Below are 19652 nucleotides of genomic sequence, written 5' to 3'. Positions count from 1 at the left end.
ATATGTTCTTCGCCAATTTAATGGTTAACTTATTGTTAGCTCGAATCACAATCTTTTTTTCTTGTTTCATCTTTAGCTTGCTTAGAAGGTTTCTAAGTCAGACTACATGACAAACACTCTGAGATGTTACAACGTATACTCGACTTCACAAGTTGACAACATTACAATGGTTGTTTTTTTGAAAGTCAGATGAATGTTGTGTTTCCTATAAAGAATACATATCCATACATGCTTTTGATCATCAACATTTCTACACCAGTTATTGTCAGAGTAGCCAACTAGTCAATAATTATCTGTCCTCGTATACATTAGGCAAATGACAATGTTCCTCTCACATATACCTTAAAATTCTTTTTAGTGCATTCTAGTGAGTCTGCCTCGTCTCCTCCATATATCGACTTGTTATTCCAACACTTAGCATTAATTCTGGTTTTGTATTTGTAAGATACCTAAGACTTACAATCAGACTTCGGTATTTGCTCACATAAACTTTGTCTCCATCTCCATACTTAGAAAGTTTTGCACCAGGTTCCATAGGGGTGGAAACTAGGTTGCAACTTGTCATCTTTAACTTTCTCAAAACCTCCTCAACATAGTTTTCTTGGGACATAAAGATGCTTTCCTCTCCCTAAACAACTTCCAAACCAAGAAAATACTTCATAAGTCAGTCATCTCGAACTCCTTCTTCATCAGCTCTTTAAATTCTTCAACCAACTCAACTTTGTTTCTCATGAAGATGAAATCACCAACATACAAGGGAACAAACATCACATCTCCTCCATTCTTTTTTATGTATAGAGCATGTTCATATGGATATTTCTCATACCTATTCTTCTTAAAATAAGTATCAATTCTTTCATTCCATGCTCGAAGATCTTGCTTCAAGCCATAAAATGCTTTCTTTAATTTCAGCACTTTTTTCTCTTCTCCTCTACGCATGTATCAAGTGATTGTTCAAAAATTATTTTCTTCTCCATGACTTCATTTATAAATGTCGACTTTGCATCCGTATGCAAGATTGTCCATTTGTGTTGAGCTGCCAAGGAAATTAACAGCCAAATTGTTTCCATCCTTATCATTAGGGTGAATACATTGTCATAATATATTCCTTCCTTTTGCTTGTATGCTTTAACAATGAGTCAGGCTTTATATCGTTCAAATTCTCCTTCAGCATTTGTCTTCTTTTCATACACCACTTTATGCCAATAGGTCGAGGTCCCTTGGGCAATTTGGTCAATTTCCACGTGTTGTTGTGTTCGATTGCTCTGATCTCCTACACTACCTTTTCAGAGCTCAAGCCTTTATGCCAAAAAACATACAACATGCACTTTGTCAATGGAGTTATATATGTCTTGTAAATTTCGTGCTATGGGCTGTAGAGGTTCATCTTCTTCATCAAAAGTCTCGTGATTTCTCTCAGCAGATGGTGTAACAATTTTTGAGCTTTTAGTTCCAGTAGACTCCTGCTCTGATTTGTTCCATTTCCATTTGCTCACTTCATAAATTTTAACATCTCAATTCATAATAACTTTTTTTGTTATTAGTTAACCCATATGTAGGCCTTAGTTTTTTCATCATACCCAATGAACATGTACTTCTTACTTTTGTCTTCAATTTTGGTCTGTTGAGTTTGAAGATGGCCATTAGCAATGTTGTCGAGCACTTTAAGATGAGACACTCTCGATTTATTTCCACTCCAAACTTCTTATGATATTTTCTCATTCAACTTAGCATGTGGACATCTATTTTGCACATAAATGATGCACTACACTACTTCTTCCCATAACTCTTTAATCATGTTCTTTCTTCTCAACATTGTTCGAACCATGTCAAGCATGGTTCAATTCTTCCTCTCCACAACTTTGTTTTGTTGGGGTGAGTATGGTGTTGTAAAAAATGTACTTATCCCTTGCTCATCACAATACTTCATTAGTTCAAATGAAATGAACTCACCTCCTCAACCAAACATAAATGATTTGATAAGCATGCATGTCTCTTTCTCAACCATTACTTTGAACGTTTTTAATATTTTGAACACATCGAATTTTTCCTTTAAGAAGTACACACAAGTTTTTCTTGAGAAATCATCAATGAAGGAAACAAAGTACCTTTTCCCACTAAAAAGACTTAGGGGTAATCGGTTCATAAAGATCCATATGAATCAATTTGAATTGTTCCTTTGCTTACGTGACAGTCCTTAAAAACGAGGTCCTCGAATGTTTTTCGAACACATTCTTCACTAAATTTCTTTCCAAACTCCTGAGTTTCTTAATCGACCTCCTTAGTCTATACCTTGTCATCGTTCTTTACCTCGTCTTTGACCATGTCAATTTTGTTGTTCGGATTGCTCTTTACCTTTTCCATATCTTCATCTGCCTTTACTACCACGACTTTGAGTGCTCTGAGTATAAGGTGTCTTCTTCTCCTTAATGGTTGCCTTTACTTGAAGTGCTTGATCGAGAGATTTCTCCTTCTTCTTCCTTCTCCGCTACTTATGCGCCTCAAGCAACCTGACAAGCTATTCAATCGAGAGTTTTGACAAGTCCTTAAACTCCTCAATTATGCATGTTATATTCTCAAAGTCGTCGATTAATGAACATTAAGATTTTCCCCACCACTCGACAGTGGGCATTATTTCTCCATTCCTTCCAAGCTGGTTCACCACAATCTAAACAGTAAAGATGTACTCAACAACTCCTTTGGCCTCTTTCACCCTCACACTTTCAAGGTCATTCTTAAGAGTTTGAAGTTTAACCTACTTCACACGTGTGTGTGTGTGTGTGTAGGTGGGTGGATGAAGGGGTGGGTGTCCATGTGTACATGTGTTAGTGTTTGTGTTCGTGTGCATGTGTGCGTGTTTCCATGTGTGTATGCGTGTGTGCACTTCTACAATCTTTACGTCACTCAAAGGTTTCATATGATATTAATGAATTCCATCTCGCATTAATCTGCACATCCTCACACAAGGTTTTAAAGATACAAAGGACAACTTGACAACATATGCACAAACTATTTGGATTTTAGAAATAAAACTATAATGTGTGTAGAACTTCAAAAATTTTGTTTTTACCTTCGCCTTTGAATTAAAGATTATTGAATAAAAAATACAATGCAAAAAAGAACTAACCTAATTGGATAACTATAGAAAAAAATTATATATCAAATTAGTGAGAAAAACCAAAGCTGTCAACAATATAATATTCAAGAAGGTTACGAGAAAAACTACTCTTACTAAAGATGTTTAAATCAAGATCTAACTCGTCAAAATAAAGAACTATGTGTTTAGGACCTAATGTTAAAATTTCAATATGATCCTAACGAGAATCTTCATTTTATAAAGGGGACGTAGAGCGAAAACTACGTAGCGCCTAGCGATAGGAATTAGCGCTCAACACCACGAAGTTAGGGGGTTCCTTGTCAAAGTAGCGCTCAACAGTAAAAATAATTGTCAGCACTCTGTCACGAGAATGCTCTAAGACTAGGATTTTTAACTGGCGCTTAACGGTACAAAGTCACCGCTCAACACTTTATCAACGACTTTTGTGAAATTAGATTTTCAATTATTACACAATTGCTCAATTTTACAGCCTGTATTATTTTCCTTCTCAAATCATTTTAAAATGTTTTCTTAACTACATCAATTTGGCCAATTGTCCAAATAGAAACCTCTAATCTCATCAATACCCCTAAAACACAACTCAAACATCTGCAATAAAAAATTTCCAACAACAAAACACAATCAAAACATTACATGCAACAACACAATCAACATTTCATGAACCAAACACTCATCACGCATCATAATTTCAAAAGCCACATAACAAATTTAACATACAAGCAACCAATGGGTAGAAATAAGAAGAAAATCAACATGAATTTTTGTGTGAATCCTAGTTTCCCTTGTCATGTGAATGTTGGACAAATTTTTACTCTTTCTCCAATTCGCTAAAAAAAATGGAAAAGGAAAACCCCAACAAGTTCTACAAAATAAGATACAACTTGAATTAGTGACACAATCACTACGTTAAATTCACCCTCAAGAGGGAAACCTAGCTTTAAAACTCACATACAGGAGAAAAAAATAAGCTTCAAGAAATGAATAATTGACTCAAAAAAAAAAAAGGAAAATGCTAACCTTAACCTTAAGGAAACTAAGACAACATAATGGAAAAACTCTCCTTCACTTACAATTACCCCTAACCAAAAGAAAGATAAGGAATGAGAAACTAAAGAAGAAATGGATGGCAATTTTTAAGACAAGACAAAACGTGAAAGTAATTTGGGTTTGCTAACTTTGTTTAATAAAAAAGAAGAGGTTTTATGTTCATAAAAACATTTTCTTACAAATTGATATAATTTTCATAATCGATTTGTTGATACTCTTTATATTTTATAAAAATAATATATAATTCAACCTTATTTTCCCTAATTGTTTTGATTATTTAAATTTGTGTGGTTTTTTATATCATTATATTTAAATTTTAAACTAAAATGTTATTTGTAACCCTCTACAAATTAAATTATACTGTACAATAAAATAAACGTGGCAATTAGATAACACAAAACAATTCAATTATATCAAAACATTAATATTCAAAAAACTATAAATACCATAAGTGATATTATTCCTAAAAGATATTTAATCAATAGAATATTAACTCACATCTTTCCCGATGCTTATATTAAGTATTTTTTACCATAAATTAATATTAAATTTAATTTAAAACATAAATTACAAACAAACTCAGAATCATGGATCATGGTAAATTCTTACAAACAAATTCAAAATTTCATATCAATTATTATTACATAATATCTTATTTATATGACTTAAAACATTCGTCTCAATAAACATTTTAATACAATATAATTCTTTTAAATAAAATCATAAATAAACTAAATATAACAATTAATATTTATTTTTCATTTATAAAAACATACATATATAATAAATTAAAAAGACCAATTTTTGTTTGCTTCAACAAAAATACACTTACTCGAGAGAAAATTAGGTAGAAATTGGATTGAGTATTAATCATACTTTTCTTGAACGAAAAATATTTTCACTCAAGGAAAAATAAAAAGAAAATAAAACTGAAAACAATATTATACTTCCAACTTTATTTGAGTGATAATAGCAAAATTAAACCATTTTTTAAAATATCTTTCAAGAAAACACTTTAATCACAACTTTTAAACGATTCAAAATAATTAATTAAAATAAAACTTTTTTCATTCAACTATAAAAATATCAATTCAAACATTAGAAACAAATTCAAACAATCCGATCAATTTTGAATAAAATTTCAATGAAAATCATCCAAACTTTATCAACATAGACTCATTTCTCAAATAAGATAGGATAATAATCAGATCATTTCCACATGATATAAAACAAGCTAACATGCTATCTCATCCATCAATCTTGAAAAGAATAAAAGATGTATATTGTTACTTTTGCTAACGGGATACGTTTATTAAATTAAAGAGGCTATTAAATAGCACTCAAATACATAAACAGAACCTATACAAGTGGTAACGGCTAAAGAATAAAAAGTGCCTAAAAATTAGGCATTATTATGCAGTAACAGAATAAAATATTTGTAGGCATTATTATACAGTAACAGAATAAAATATCTCTTCATTTCCTCCCTTAAACTGATTTATAGCGTGTGTCAGTTTATTTCAGATAAATCAATCATTCCCATCTTTATCTTGAGTTTCTGAAAAGCTTTCAGTTTTAAAGCTTTGGTCATTATATATGCAACTTGTTCCTTAGTTTCACAGTGCATCAACTCAATTTCTCCATCTTGCACCAGATCTCTTAAGAAATGAAAACGCACTCTAATATGCTTGCTCTTGCCATGCATTACTGGATTTTTTGAAAGTTTAATGGTTGAATTATTGTCACACATAATAATAGTGCTAGTGTCCTGAATATAAGTTAAGTTTCCCAACACTCTTTTCATCCACATTGCTTGACAGACATTGGCAGCACAACTACAAACTCTGCCTGTACTTGAGAGAGTAACAATTGGTTGTTTTTTGGACATCCATGATACTGCTCCTGAGCTTAGCAAGAATACATAACCAGAAGTGCTTTTAGAATCATCTTCATCTCCTGCATAATTAGAATCTGTAAAAGCGAGCATATTTTCTTTTCCTCCCTTCTTATAAAATATCCCATAACTAGTAGTCCCTTTTAAATACCTTAAAATTCTTTTAGCAGCTTGTAAGTGCATCTTTGTTGGCTTAAACATATATATGGTAATTAAACTTACATTAAACATGTTATCGGGCCGTGTAGCAGTTAGATATAATAAACTTCCTACAATTTGCTTGAAATAAGTTTCATCCACGGTTGTACCTTCAATATCTTTATTAATTTTACTACCTGGAACAATTGGGCTTTTCACAGGTTTACTTTTTGACATTGCAAACTTTTTCAGCACATCATTGGCATATTTCTGTTGACACAAAAAAATTCCACCTGGTTTTTGTGAGACCTCAATGCCAAGGAAGAATCTCATATTTCCTAAATCAGTCATATCAAATGCTTGCATCATAGACTTCTTGAATTTAAGCATCATGCCCACGTCATTGCCTGTATAAATCAAATCATCAACATATATGCTGACAATTAATATGCTTTCTCCAGTACCTTTTTTGATGAATAGAGTCTGCTCACTTGGACACTTTTGAAAGGCCTCTTGCATGAAATGTGCTTCTATACAACTAAACCATGCCCTTGGTGCTTGCCTTAGACCATACAAGGCTTTATGTAACTTGTAAACCTTGTGCTCCTCCCCCTTTTTGACATAGCCCTTTGGTTGTTCTACGTAGACATCTTCATTTAAATTTCCATGTCAGAATGCAGATTTTACATCTAATTGAAAATTTTGTCATCCTTTGCATGCCGCAAGTGCCACGATTAACCATACTATATCTATGTGTGCAACAGGAGGAAAGACCTCAGAAAAATCGATTCCATATTGTTGAGAATATCCTTTAGCTACCAATCTTGCCTTATATTTATCAACTTCTCCATACTCATTCAACTTTGTCTTGTAGATCCATTTGACTCCAATGGTTCTAGTTCCAGTTGGTAGGTCCATTAGTTCCCATGTCTGATTCTTTTCAATGGAGTTTATTTCGCTATCCATGGCTTTTCTTCATTTTTCTTGTTTAATAGCTTCCTCAAATAAAATTGGATCCTCACTTGTGACATCTTGTACTATGTAGGCTGCTATCTCAGCTTCATCTTCTTCACTTAATCCTTCTCCAGTTACAAATTCTTCCATCCAGCTTGGCCTTCTTCTTTCTCTCCCTTAAATTATGTGTTCTTGTGAATTCCCTCTTGCTTCATTTCTAATGACATTTTCCTCATTATGCTTACTATTTGCACCATCACTATCAACTTCAATATTTTCTTCAGATTCATCAATATGTAACTCATCATCATCACCCCACAACAATTTAGTTTCTATTTACTCTTTATAAGTTGGACCCCAATCCCAACTCTTCTCTTCTTCGAATATGACGTCTTTACTAATAACAATCCTCTTTGTCTTAGGATTAAATAGACGATAACCCTTGGATTCTTCACTAACGCCCAACAAAATACAAGGAAAACTTTTATCATCAAGCTTACATCTTTTTGCCTCTGGTATGTCCACATGAGTCAAGCATCTCTAAACTCGAAGATGGTTTATTGAAGGTTTGATTCCACTCCAAGCTTCTTATGGAGTGATGTTCCTCATAGCATGCGTTGGACATCGGTTCAATAGATAAAAGGTCCAGTTTACTGCTTTAGACCAGAAAAACTTGGGAACCTTTTTGGCAGAGAGCAAACAACGTACCATATTCATAATAGTTCTGTTTTTGCGTTCTGCAACTCTGTTTTGATGCGGTGTATAAGCTGTGGTAAGTTGCCTTTTTATTCCATGTTCTTCACAAAACAGCTTGAACTGAAGAGAGTTAAACTCCCCTCCTTTATCCGTTCGTAAGCATTTGATGGATGCTTCGACTTCCTTTTCCACTATTTTCTTGTAGGATTTGAAACACTCCAAAGCTTCAGATTTTTCGGAGAGCAAATACACCCAACCTTTACGGCTATAATCATCAACAAAGCTTAAGAAATACATTTTTCCACTATTTGAAATGGGTTCTATTGGACCGCAAATATCTGCATGTATGAGTTCCAAGACCTTGCTAGCGTGCCATTTACTTGTCTTAAGAATAGGATTACGATGTTGTTTTCCAGTGAAGCAGTCAACACACATGATACTAGAGCCGCTGAGTTCAGGCAGTCCATGAACCATTTCCCGTGTTTGTAGTGTCTTCAAGCCTTTTTAGTTTAAGTGGCCAAACCTTTGATGCCAAAGGTAAGTGAGGTCAGAGGAGGTGTGTAGACATTCTTCAGTGGGTGGGGTGATAGATCTTTCGTTGAAGAGAATAAACATACAGTTGCTGCTCATTTTTGTATATGCGATCAAGCCTTTAGACGAATGATAGATGTTGCATGTTCCTTTTTGTATAAGAATGGCAATGCCTTTTTCTTGTAATTTTCCCATGCTTAACAAATTTTTTTGAAGCTCTGGAACATAGTATACATCACGAATAAGGAAGGTTGTGCCATTAAATGTCAATCTGACACTTCCTATTCCAAGGACAGTCATCTGAGAATTGTTTCCACATTTGACAAAATGTTGATCTCCATATGTCAACTCTACAAACATACCTTAATCACCACACATATGATTAGAACACCCTGAATCCAGAAACCATGCGTCACTCCTTTTGGATTCCTTTTCTACAATAGCCATCAGAAGAAGCTCTTCTGTTTCATCTAACTATGCATAATTTGCTTCCCCTTTATTCCATTGAGGACATTCATACTGAAAATGTCCCAATTGGTGGCACTTGAAGCATTCCACAATGGCTTTTGAAGAAAATTGTCTTCCTCTTCCCCGTCCACGACCTCGATATGTTCCTCTTCCTCTTCCTCTACCTCTACCACGACTGCTCTCTGATGTGAGTACTTGTTTATTATCTTGGTAGACCTTTTTAAACTTTTGCTCATGGACTACCAAGGAGCTTTGAAGTCCGTCAATAGACATTGTCTCTATGTCCTTTGACTCTTCGATCGAAACTACAATATAGGTGAAACGTGTTGTCAACGTTCGAAGTATTTTTTCAACCACCTTTGAGTCAGACATAAGTTCTCCATTGCTTCTCATTTTGTTTGCCACTGCCATGATTCTAGCAAAATATTCTGTGATGGTTTCTATTTCTGTCATTTAAGCACCTCAAACTCCCTTCTCAATGCATTGAGCATTGATTTCTTCACATGGTCATTTCCTCCATATTTTCTTTTCAAGGAATCCCAAACAATCTAAGATGTGCTCCTATCCATAATTTGCTCAAAGATTGATATGTCAATGGCCCTGAAAAGGTAATGCTTGACTTTGTGATCTTCAATTCTGGATTTCTCCAACTGCTTCAATTGTTCACGAGACAGAACATACCCTCCATAGGCTCCTCAACACCATTTTTAATCAGATTCCAGAGACCCTTGGCACATAAAAGATTCTCCATCAGTTCACTCCAATGATCATAATGTTGACTATCAAAATAAGGGATTTTTAAGGAGAATTTATCATTATTCATCTTCGTAAGCTACAGCTTCTGTATCAGGCCCACTACGAGTTCTGATGCAAGTTTGAAAAGAGTAAAAGATATATATTGTTACTCTTGCCAACTGGATACGTTTATTAAAATAAAGAGGCTATTAAATAGCACTCAAATACATGAAACATAATCTATACAAGTGATAACGATTAAAGAATAAAAAGTGCATAAAAATTAGGCATTATTATGCAGTAACAGAATAAAATATCTCTAGGCATTATTATGTAGTAACAGAATAAAATATCTCTTCAAATCTAACCTAAGATTCTCTTTCTAACTATATTTTTTCCACTACAATAACTAATTTTATAAGTGTTAAAAATTCAAGTATTGTTTTATGATTGTATATAATTGAAGAATAATATTATAACTAAGTGACTTTTATAATGGGATGCAATAGTGTGATACCATAATTAGACTTAGAAAGAACGAATAAAGAAGAAAAGGTTCTTTTCCAAAGTAAAGGGCACTGAAGCCCCCAAAGCAGGGGGCATTTCCCCATTAAAGTAGTAGTACGGACACAAAAATGCCCCCAATTCTCAATCGAGTCCTATGAAGTAGAAAAATATTATTTTCTAAAGTAGAAAAATTTATGTACACTCCAGGGTAGGATGAAAAATAAATTGAATGTATAAAATATAAAATAAATATTAAACATGGATATTAGAAAAATAATAAGTATATATGTTTTAAATATTTATTTTTAATATAATAAATATGGATATTATGCTGTTTAATTTATGAATATTCACTATTTTTGATAATTTTTATTTAAATATTTTTAAAAAATGACAAAAATAAAGTTATTAGTAAAAATATTAATCAATGGAAAATAATTTATAATTTATATATTTTTTATTTATATTTATAAAATGGAATTTATTTATATTTTAAAATTTATACTTTATTAAACAACTTATTAAATTAGGGTTATTTGTGCTCATGTTTATTACATGTCGTATTTAGAATTATACTGTAAAATATATTTTTACTTTCTATCTTAAATAATTATGTGACACATGAGTTTTAAATTATAGGTACCTGCAAAAAGTTAAACACATGTACATAATAACTTATTTCCATTTTATATACCACTAACACAAAAACACCTTTCCACATAGTTTTTTATATGATGAGAAAATAACCAACATAAAAAATTATTATTGATTTATTGTGAATAATTATTCAAAATTTACGTTTAACCCTTTTGTAACTGACATAAATGTGCTCCTTTATGATTCATCAATATATACCATAAGTAAACTTAAACCTTGAATATACATTGAAAAATATATTAAATATACTATAAGCACATGAAATAAAAAGTTATTGATCATATTCTATATATATATATATATATATATATATATATATATAACATGATAATATTGTATATGTAATAGATAATCTTAGATTCTATATATCCTTTAATCAGTACTTATAAGACGTATTCATTTTTTTTATAATGTTTTTTAGCTCTTTGTTTATCATATGTCTATAATTAATGTAATTGTCATTCATGCATTAAAAATAATTTAAACATATTCTAGTCTCTTAAATTTGAATTTGTTTTTCTTTCTAAATTTTAAAATATTTTTTCGTTCTCCTATTTAAAAATTTTTATTTTTAAATTATTTAAAACCCCTTTATAAAAGAGAAAAAAAGTAGACTATTTAAAAATTATTTATTTTAAATTTTAAAAATAAAGAATTTAATATAAATTTTTGAAACTATAAATATATTTAAGCCTTTTAAATTTATGATAAACATACAAAATATTTAAAATTCATATAAAAGATATAACTAATAAGATAACTATTGATATTATTCTAGACTTTTAAAATTTGTAAGGGAAAACAAAATTGTCAAACAAGATCTAGAAAAGAAAGATGTAGTATTATTTATTTTGTTTGGAAACATCATTTTCAGACACAGTTTCCACTTTGACACAAGAGATATGTTAACGTCGTGCAATCACTTTTTATCTAGTTTGGGTGAGAGACACAAAAGCACTTAAAGAAAGTAATTAATGGATACACTTATTTTGTATTATTTTGTAACAACAAATAGTTATTGTAGTACTCTATTTTTTTTTTCAAAAGATGAGAATATGGTATTTTCATTTCATGTCTCTTTTTTTTCAAACTCTATTTCTCCTCAAACGAAAATTTAAATTTTATTTTCGAATTAATCACAGAGAAAACGTGATTATAGTGTTAGGTCAAATATTGAATTGTTTGGACAGTGTTAGAGTTGCAAACAATGAAAACAATATGTTAAACTGTAAATATATTCCTTTTTATTGGATTGGTAAAGTATCTATACCTTTAAGATAATTCATTTTTTTTATCTTTTCTTATTTTATTTGTTATTTTCATCTTTCGTATGATTTGAATAATATATGTAAAAGTACTTTAATGCTTAAATAAGAAAACATTATTATTTAACAATCAATATAACTAACTAATATACTTAACTATTGATCTTTATTTATACAAATTATAATGGACTTTTAAGCATACTAATATCTATTAGTATACTTAACCATATTAGCTATATATTTGATTGGTCATTTTATCAATTAGTCGACCTTTATACGGATTTGTCAGGGAAGTGTCATGAACTTTCTTCATTATCTTAAGTGTTCTTTTAAAACTGGAGTTAACTTGATTGATTCATATCATCCCAATCGGCTACCTACTATACATAGGCCCACAAGCCCGAGTAGTGGAGTATTCACTACGATAGGGTTAGAAATGCTTGAAAGTAAATTAGTTGTATCACTAATGTTGATGCATGATGGGATGAGCTTGAAAAAGTAACGGTTAGAGCTTGAGGAGTCGTGATGTCTCGCATGCTATCAATTCTAACATTGGATGTGAAATGTTAAGTCTCCTCAATTGTTGGGTCAATTTAACGATCTAGAAGGCATCATTGTTGGTCTTTGTTGCCTATAGGCTTGAAGTTGGTATATCATTTTCACCTTTATTCTCATAGAGCTCTACACACATTAATTGACTTTTATTTTTAGGGTAATAATGTCTATAATTAGCATTTTTTTTGTTTGGAGAAGTCTTTTGGTTAGGACGGTTGGAGGTAGACTGATAATGCATAGTCGTCATCTTTAAGGAACCAAGAGTCAACCAAACAAAGTATTACTTCGGTCAATATTAATACTATGAATGTAAATAATGAAGTTAAAAATAAGAAACACATACGAATTAAGTATACCCAAAATACAGCTAATTGATCTTCATAAAGATTTCAGAGAGATATCATGAGTTTTTTTCACTATCTTAAGTATTCAGATAAGTTACTCTCAACTTCCAAAATTGAAATTGACTTAATCAATTTGTATTACCCTAGACGGATACCTGCCATATAATTTATATTAAATTCTATAAATATAATAAGTATGATATATTTAATAAATAAATAATTACAATCTTATAATAATTAAAGCAAATTTTTTAGAATTTAATAATAATTAAAATAATTTAACATTTCAGTAATGATCAGATATAGTTATTAAAAGAAAAAAAAGATTTTTTATTTATTTTACTACAAATTAAAATTCTTAGTAATTTAAAAAAAAAACTAATAATGCATTAATATTAATTTTTCTCTAATAATAAACACATAATGATTATTAAAAACGAAATACTATTGTTTTTTATTATATTAAAAATAAATATACAATACTTTACTGTATGAAATGACTAAATATTTAAGTTTTATTTATATTAAAAAGTAGAAGCTCCATTTTCTGTCCTGCAGTGTTCAGCTGCGTCCTCCTTGGATTTGTACAGACAAGTTCTCACATCTCACTGACAACTTTCTTAAGTAACTTTTATTTTCTTTTATCTTTACATGTAACTCTTCCACCAACCCACACCTTTATCCTTTATCACTTCTCTCTCTTTCTTTCCAAAGAGTAACATCATAAATTTAAATATTTTTATTAGAATAAAATTTCCAAAAAAAAAAATTAAGTATAATATAATATTACAAAAGGACTAAAACAAACTAAATACTTTAACTTGTTTTGTCCCAAAATTTTTAATACACAATAAGATACTATTATAATATCTTTCTACTTAGACAAACTAAATACTTTATAAGACATTATAATATTTTTCTACTTGAAGGTATATGATAAAGATAGTCTTTAATGGTATCTTAACAAACTTAATATTCCAGTAGTAGTTTTCACATCTATAACCGTCCACGTGCTCATTAATCCGAATCTTTTTGAAGATGAGTAGGTTCAAGTACAAAAGTGATAATTACAACATTGAAATATGAGTTTATATAATAACATTAATAAAATAATAATAATAATAGTAAGACATCAAAAGTTAGAGAATAAAATTGAGAAAATCAAACATGAAGCATGAAATATTTCATTAATCTTTTTTCTTTCATATACTATAGAAAAAAGAGTTCTTGTTAGGTAAACATTAATTAGGATAATAAATAATGATCATTTTAAAACATAATTTTTTGTGATTTAATATGTTCTAAGAGTAATAGTAATTCTAGGTTTTTTAATTATCTACTTAGATCTTTTAATTTTTTTGGTTTATGCAAATGGTAAACGAGAAAATGGTTTCAACTACGTTAAACATTCTTAATAAGATTTCCACCTTTATTTTGTAAATAATTGAATTGGAATATTTAACTGGACTGTGCATATTTTCTTGATTGTTGAGCTTAAAACGAATGAACTTTGTAATGATAAGTTCATTTTACGAGACAAATTAAACCTAATAGGCCATAGATCTAAAAATTATGAACACTTAGTATATAGTAGGTTTCTCTGGCTGAAAAATATAATTTAATTTCTAAATATCATAAAATATTTTAATTATTAACATGCTCAGAAAATATATATTATAACAACACTACATGTGACATTTGATAATATATATATATATATATATATATATATATATATATATATATATATATATATATATATATATATATATATATATATTTTCAATAGTTGCAATATTTAAAAATTGACCACCAAATATTAATTGGTATTCACGGATCATATTAGCTAATCAAACATTATTCTATTATTGAGAATGAATCGTAAAATCACAAAGATAAATTTTTCATGTTCTAAACCATAATTAGCTAAAGATGTTTAGTTTCATTCTATATATAATTCTCCCTCATTTTTTGTCAAATGGATAGAATTTAAACTATAAAGTGAAGAAGAAGATAGCTGTATAGTTGTTTAGTTTCATTCTATATATAAATAAATTGATTTAATTTTAAGAAAATAGCTGTATATTTTATTTCATCCACGTAACAAATACTTGTATTTATGTATTGTTTTAAAGTTAAAAATAGACGATCGAAAATAATAAAAAAGATGAATATAAAGTTTGAAAAATAAACAAAAATAAAAAAATGGGTAGCTAGAGGAGGCTTCAGCATCAGCATCAGCAGCAGAAGCAGAAGCAGCGAGCAGCAAGAATGAGTTTTTCTGGTTCAGTGAGCAAAGCAGCAGTACCCTCTTCCTCCTCATCACCCAACTCTTCCACTGAGTCGCTTGATGGGTTGAAATTTGGCCAGAAAATCTACTTTGAGGATGTGAGTGTTGGAGCTGCTGCAACCACTCAAGGGGCCAAAACAAGTGGTGGGGTTTCTTCTTCTTCTTCTTCTTCTTCAAAGAAGGGAAGGGGTGGTTCAGTGCAACCGGCTCAGCCTCCTAGATGTCAGGTTCAGGGCTGCAATGCAGATCTGAGTGGAGCTAAGGCTTACTATTCTAGGCACAAGGTTTGTGCCATGCACTCCAAGTCTCCAACGGTCATTGTGGCTGGTCTGGAACAGAGGTTTTGCCAACAGTGTAGCAGGTTACCCTCTTTCTCTCTCTTTGTTTTTCTTTATTATTGACTTAATAAAGGAAATTTTTCTTTTCTTTCTTATTCTTTAGCTTCTTGCTATTTTTGGTGTTGTTTCTATATTGGGTAGTCTTCTTCTTTTACTTTCATCATCTTACATCCTGCTTTGCTTTTTGCTATTTTTATCAGTTTTCCTTACTTTCGTCATTTTGCATCTTCGTTTTTGCTACTTTTAGTGATTTTCCTATTTTTTAGTGTTTTTTTTTTCTATTGTTAGTGCTTTTATTATATTGCTAGTTTTTGAAAAAAAAAATAATAGTCAATTAGTGATGTGTTTGGATTAATTTCATGGTTAAAAATGGTCAATTATTTTTTCCAATGATGAAGGCAAACATGGTGCATCCACTTTTTCATGGTTATTGACTATATATTTTGCATTTGTTTTTAGACAGAGTTGCTTGTTTTAAATTTCAGGGCATTCAGCAAGCTGTTTCTGTTCCTTGTGATTGCTTTCTGTAGAATTTCTATTGTTACTGTTGATTCATGGGCTTTCCTTCATAAATTAAGTGTGTGAAGTGAACTGTTGCAAGTTTTGTTTTGTCTTTTGGTTTCTGATGCTACGTATTGATTCGAGAATGGCTCATTTTTCTGGATTTGATGTATCTGTTGTTACCGTGAGTTATAAATGATAGCATACAATAGAAAAGAAGTTACCGTGAAAAGAAAGGGGATTTATCAAGGGAAGGCAAAAAAGAGGTCTAGAAATGAGAGTGAAACATGATTTAAGCTGCATAACAAGTGAAAAAATGTGGAATGGACTCAGATAAGTGAAGAATTCATGATTGCTGTTTAGGCATACTATACTACATCTTCAGAACTGTCAATATGTAGGTCAATATTTGGAATAATGAATTCATGAAATACTATTTCCCCTTTTAATCTGGTACGTGAAGAGGGTAGGAAAGTGAGGAAGAGACTGATATCTTTTGGAAGTTAGATGTTAACAGAGGAGGGATTGAGCTCTTAAATTCCGAGAGAAGCGAGAAGAGTGTTCTGTGTTTTTTATGGTTCAATAAAGATTATCATTATGGCACCTGAATTCTGATCCAGCTCTTAAAAACTGTTTATCCTTTTCTGTTTAATAGTTCAAGCCAGGTTACACTGAAATTAATTTCCTCTTCCGTGACTCATTGCGCCAGAAAATGCTACTGGGTATGTTTTGGGATGTTTTTAATGGCAAAATGATACTGACATGTGTGTAATATTGGAAGTGGAAGGTTTTCATGATGGAAAAATGCTACTTTTTTGGATTGAGATATCTTATGGATGATTCTCTTCATGAAGAACTAAAGTTTTCAAATTAAGATGTTCCCTAAATTTCCAACTTTTGAAACATACAAATTTGTGCTCTAAAATAATGATGGATCTCATACACCTTCACTGATCTTGTGTGATGTGGGATCTGTATTGTATTTTGAAAGAAAATCTCATCTAAGTGACTTCATGTTTAATCTTACTCACTGACAACGATGGATGTTAATCACTTACGTTGAAAAATGGTATTTAACAACTAAAAAGTGTTGGGAATTTTTGAATGGTATCCTGGTTTATGGATATTGTACATATTGAAACCCTTTGAGTGGGAAAAAGACTTCGGTTGTTATTTTTTCTCTTCTGCTTTCAGACATGGTTGGAAACATATGGTTTTGATTATCCAATATTTGTGGCTAATTGGTTACTAATTGAAGTTAAAGTTCAGTTTTATTCAACTAATTAAGGGTAGTTGATAGGATGGTCTGTAAGTGTTATTTATAGTAACTGACTTCATGTTCATTTTCATTTTCATGGAAGCTGCATTGGTACACACACACACACACACACACACACACCTTAAGCATGTTCTATATCAGTCTAAATTGTGTTTAACTCAAGTTCAGTTGTCTTCTGTTTCATAAGAAGAGTTTAAGCATACCTTAAGCCAGCCTGCTATTTAAGCTTTATCTGAGTTTGTAATTTGGCGTTATTATATTTTATATATAGTTTCTGTGACCTTCCTTAAATTGGAAGGGTATTATGTCTTGGTGTTACATAATCTTAAATCATATTCCCTTTACTTCAAATCTCAATTGTCCAAGACACCTACACATCAAGGCTATGTTTTTTCGCCCATGCCATTGCAACCCTCAGTTTAAAACCTTTGGTTCTGTTGCCAATTATGTTATCCATTATCAAATGCACGAACATTTCTGCATGTACTGATAAGAAGCAATCTTGACATATTAGAAATTCTCAATCGTTCTCTTTTGTAGCATACTACTTAAACCTGGTTATGTTTCTGAAATCTTGTGTCTGCTCATACTATCTTTTGTAGCATGCTTTACATAAGCTTGGTGGCCGATATATTTCAGAACTGCTAATATTCTCTTTGTTAGTCCTTGCCCAGGTTTCATCTGCTCTCTGAATTTGATCAAGGAAAGCGAAGCTGCCGCCGGCGACTTGCCGGCCATAATGAGCGCCGGCGAAAGCCTCCACCCAGCTCCATGTTAACATCTCGCAATGGCAGGCTTTCGTCCTCTATTTTTGGTTAGAATTTATCAGAACATCAATTCCAAACCTCTCTATGTACTTAGTGCATGTTTGGTTTGGCATGGATCAAGTCAAATGTTGATTTATAATCCAAATCCAAATTGAAACTACTTTGAGTAATTTCCATGTTTTACATCCAAAACATGGATTCAACTCCAAACCAAACATGCACTTAATGTATCCTAGGACGTATCAATAATTTCAGATTTTGCTCTTGCTTGCCTATAAAACATTCAACTGTTTCACTCATGTTCAGCAGATAACAATGGTAGAGCTGGTGGCTTTCTCATGGAATTTGCTTCATATCCAAAGCTTACATTGAGAAACACCTTGCCAACTCCAAGATCAGCCGAGCCACTACCCGGAAACCATGCTGCAACCTGGCAGACCGGCTCAGACACACCATCTGAATTTTTCATGCATGGATCAGGGAGTGGTGGAACAAGCTTCCTTGGTTCCAAACATCCTTTTGTGGAAAGCTACACCGGAGTCACTGACTCAAACTGTGCTCTCTCTCTTCTGTCAAATCAAACATGGGGTTCCAGAATCACACAACCAAGTGTTGAACTGAACAACAATAATAACAACAACAATAACTTGTTGAATTTCAATGGAACATCCATAACACAATTCACTGCTGCTTCCTCACAGGTTGCAGCCATCCATCAACTTCCAAATGCCACCTCATGGTACCTGAAGGCCCTTGACTCGCCGGAGGGTGTTCCTGATCTCGGCCTAGGCCAAATCTCGCCATCTCTTCATAGCCATCTTGATGGTGAGCTGGATCTGCCACATCAGGGTAGGAGGCATTACATGGATCTTGGGGATTCCAGGGCTTGTGAGTCTCCTCAGTGGTCACTTTAAAGATCTTCTTTGCCGTCATATGCATAATAATAGTAATGACAATATCATGCAGCACAGAAAAACATGAGGGAATCTGTGCTTTCTTGATCAGTTACTAAATTCTGTACTACTGCGTTATGGTTTCTTTAAACTTAGCAGCAAGGTGGGTGTATCCTTCCTTTGATTGTGGGACTTTGAAAATTGAAACTTCCTTATTTTGTTTGAAGTTGTGAGCAAGGCTGTATGTAGCCTTGTTTCGTTTTGTGGAACTTTTCAGACATTATTATCTTGGTATTGGAACTTATTACCAAGATGGGTAACCTTGTTTTATGTTTGGAAATTTCAGACATGGATCATTTGCTGAATGTGGCATGACTATAATGTTTTCTCTCATCTAGGTTGCATCTAGGTCTCAGATTCCTCTGAATTCATTTTTAATGTTGTATTGGCTAGTTGTCACCCCCAAAATCTTTAGACTTGTTGATGAAATTATATATTTTTGTAATCTAATGGTTTGAAAAATATTTCGCTTTTATTTGTCAAATTTAAAGAAAAATGAATGATGGAGTAGAATCTTTTTGTAGTAATTTGATCAGTTTTTGTATAATATATTTAAAAGAGCAAAATTCAGATTGCTTCAAGAGTAGAAGTCCTTTTACTGTTGCCCTCCTTTCA

General features: G+C 31.7%; 1 protein-coding gene across 2 annotated transcripts; it reads left to right on the top strand.

The window, feature by feature from the left end:
- The first annotated feature begins 15117 nt into the window (after window positions 1-15117).
- On the top strand, window positions 15118-19342 carry LOC108325360 (squamosa promoter-binding-like protein 9). Of its 2 annotated transcripts, none has more exons than XM_052875631.1 (3): window positions 15118-15560; window positions 17992-18131; window positions 18394-19342. In XM_052875631.1, the coding sequence occupies exons 1-3, from the start codon at window positions 15181-15183 to the stop codon at window positions 18996-18998; spliced, it is 1125 nt and encodes a 374-aa protein (XP_052731591.1). In that variant the 5' UTR covers window positions 15118-15180; the 3' UTR covers window positions 18999-19342. The 2 variants fall into 2 exon arrangements, with proteins under 2 accessions (XP_052731591.1, XP_017413913.1); XM_017558424.2 differs by having other exon boundaries at window positions 18391-19342.
- Window positions 19343-19652: the final 310 nt, after the last annotated feature.

Source organism: Vigna angularis, chromosome 3 (assembly GCF_016808095.1).
Source record: "Vigna angularis cultivar LongXiaoDou No.4 chromosome 3, ASM1680809v1, whole genome shotgun sequence".
Classification (NCBI taxonomy): domain Eukaryota; kingdom Viridiplantae; phylum Streptophyta; class Magnoliopsida; order Fabales; family Fabaceae; genus Vigna; species Vigna angularis.
The sequence above is the reverse complement of the archived record's forward strand: the minus strand, read 5'-3'. Positions and strand labels throughout refer to the sequence as shown.

Excerpts from the sequence above, each read along its gene's own strand:
- LOC108325360 (XM_017558424.2), top strand. The coding sequence starts at position 15,181 with ATGAGTTTTTCTGGTTCAGTGAGCAAAGCAGCAGTACCCTCTTCCTCC. Across the intron at positions 15,561-17,991 it reads TTTTGCCAACAGTGTAGCAG|GTTTCATCTGCTCTCTGAAT; the intron begins GTTACCCTCTTT and ends GTCCTTGCCCAG. Across the intron at positions 18,132-18,390 it reads GCTTTCGTCCTCTATTTTTG|CAGATAACAATGGTAGAGCT; the intron begins GTTAGAATTTAT and ends ACTCATGTTCAG.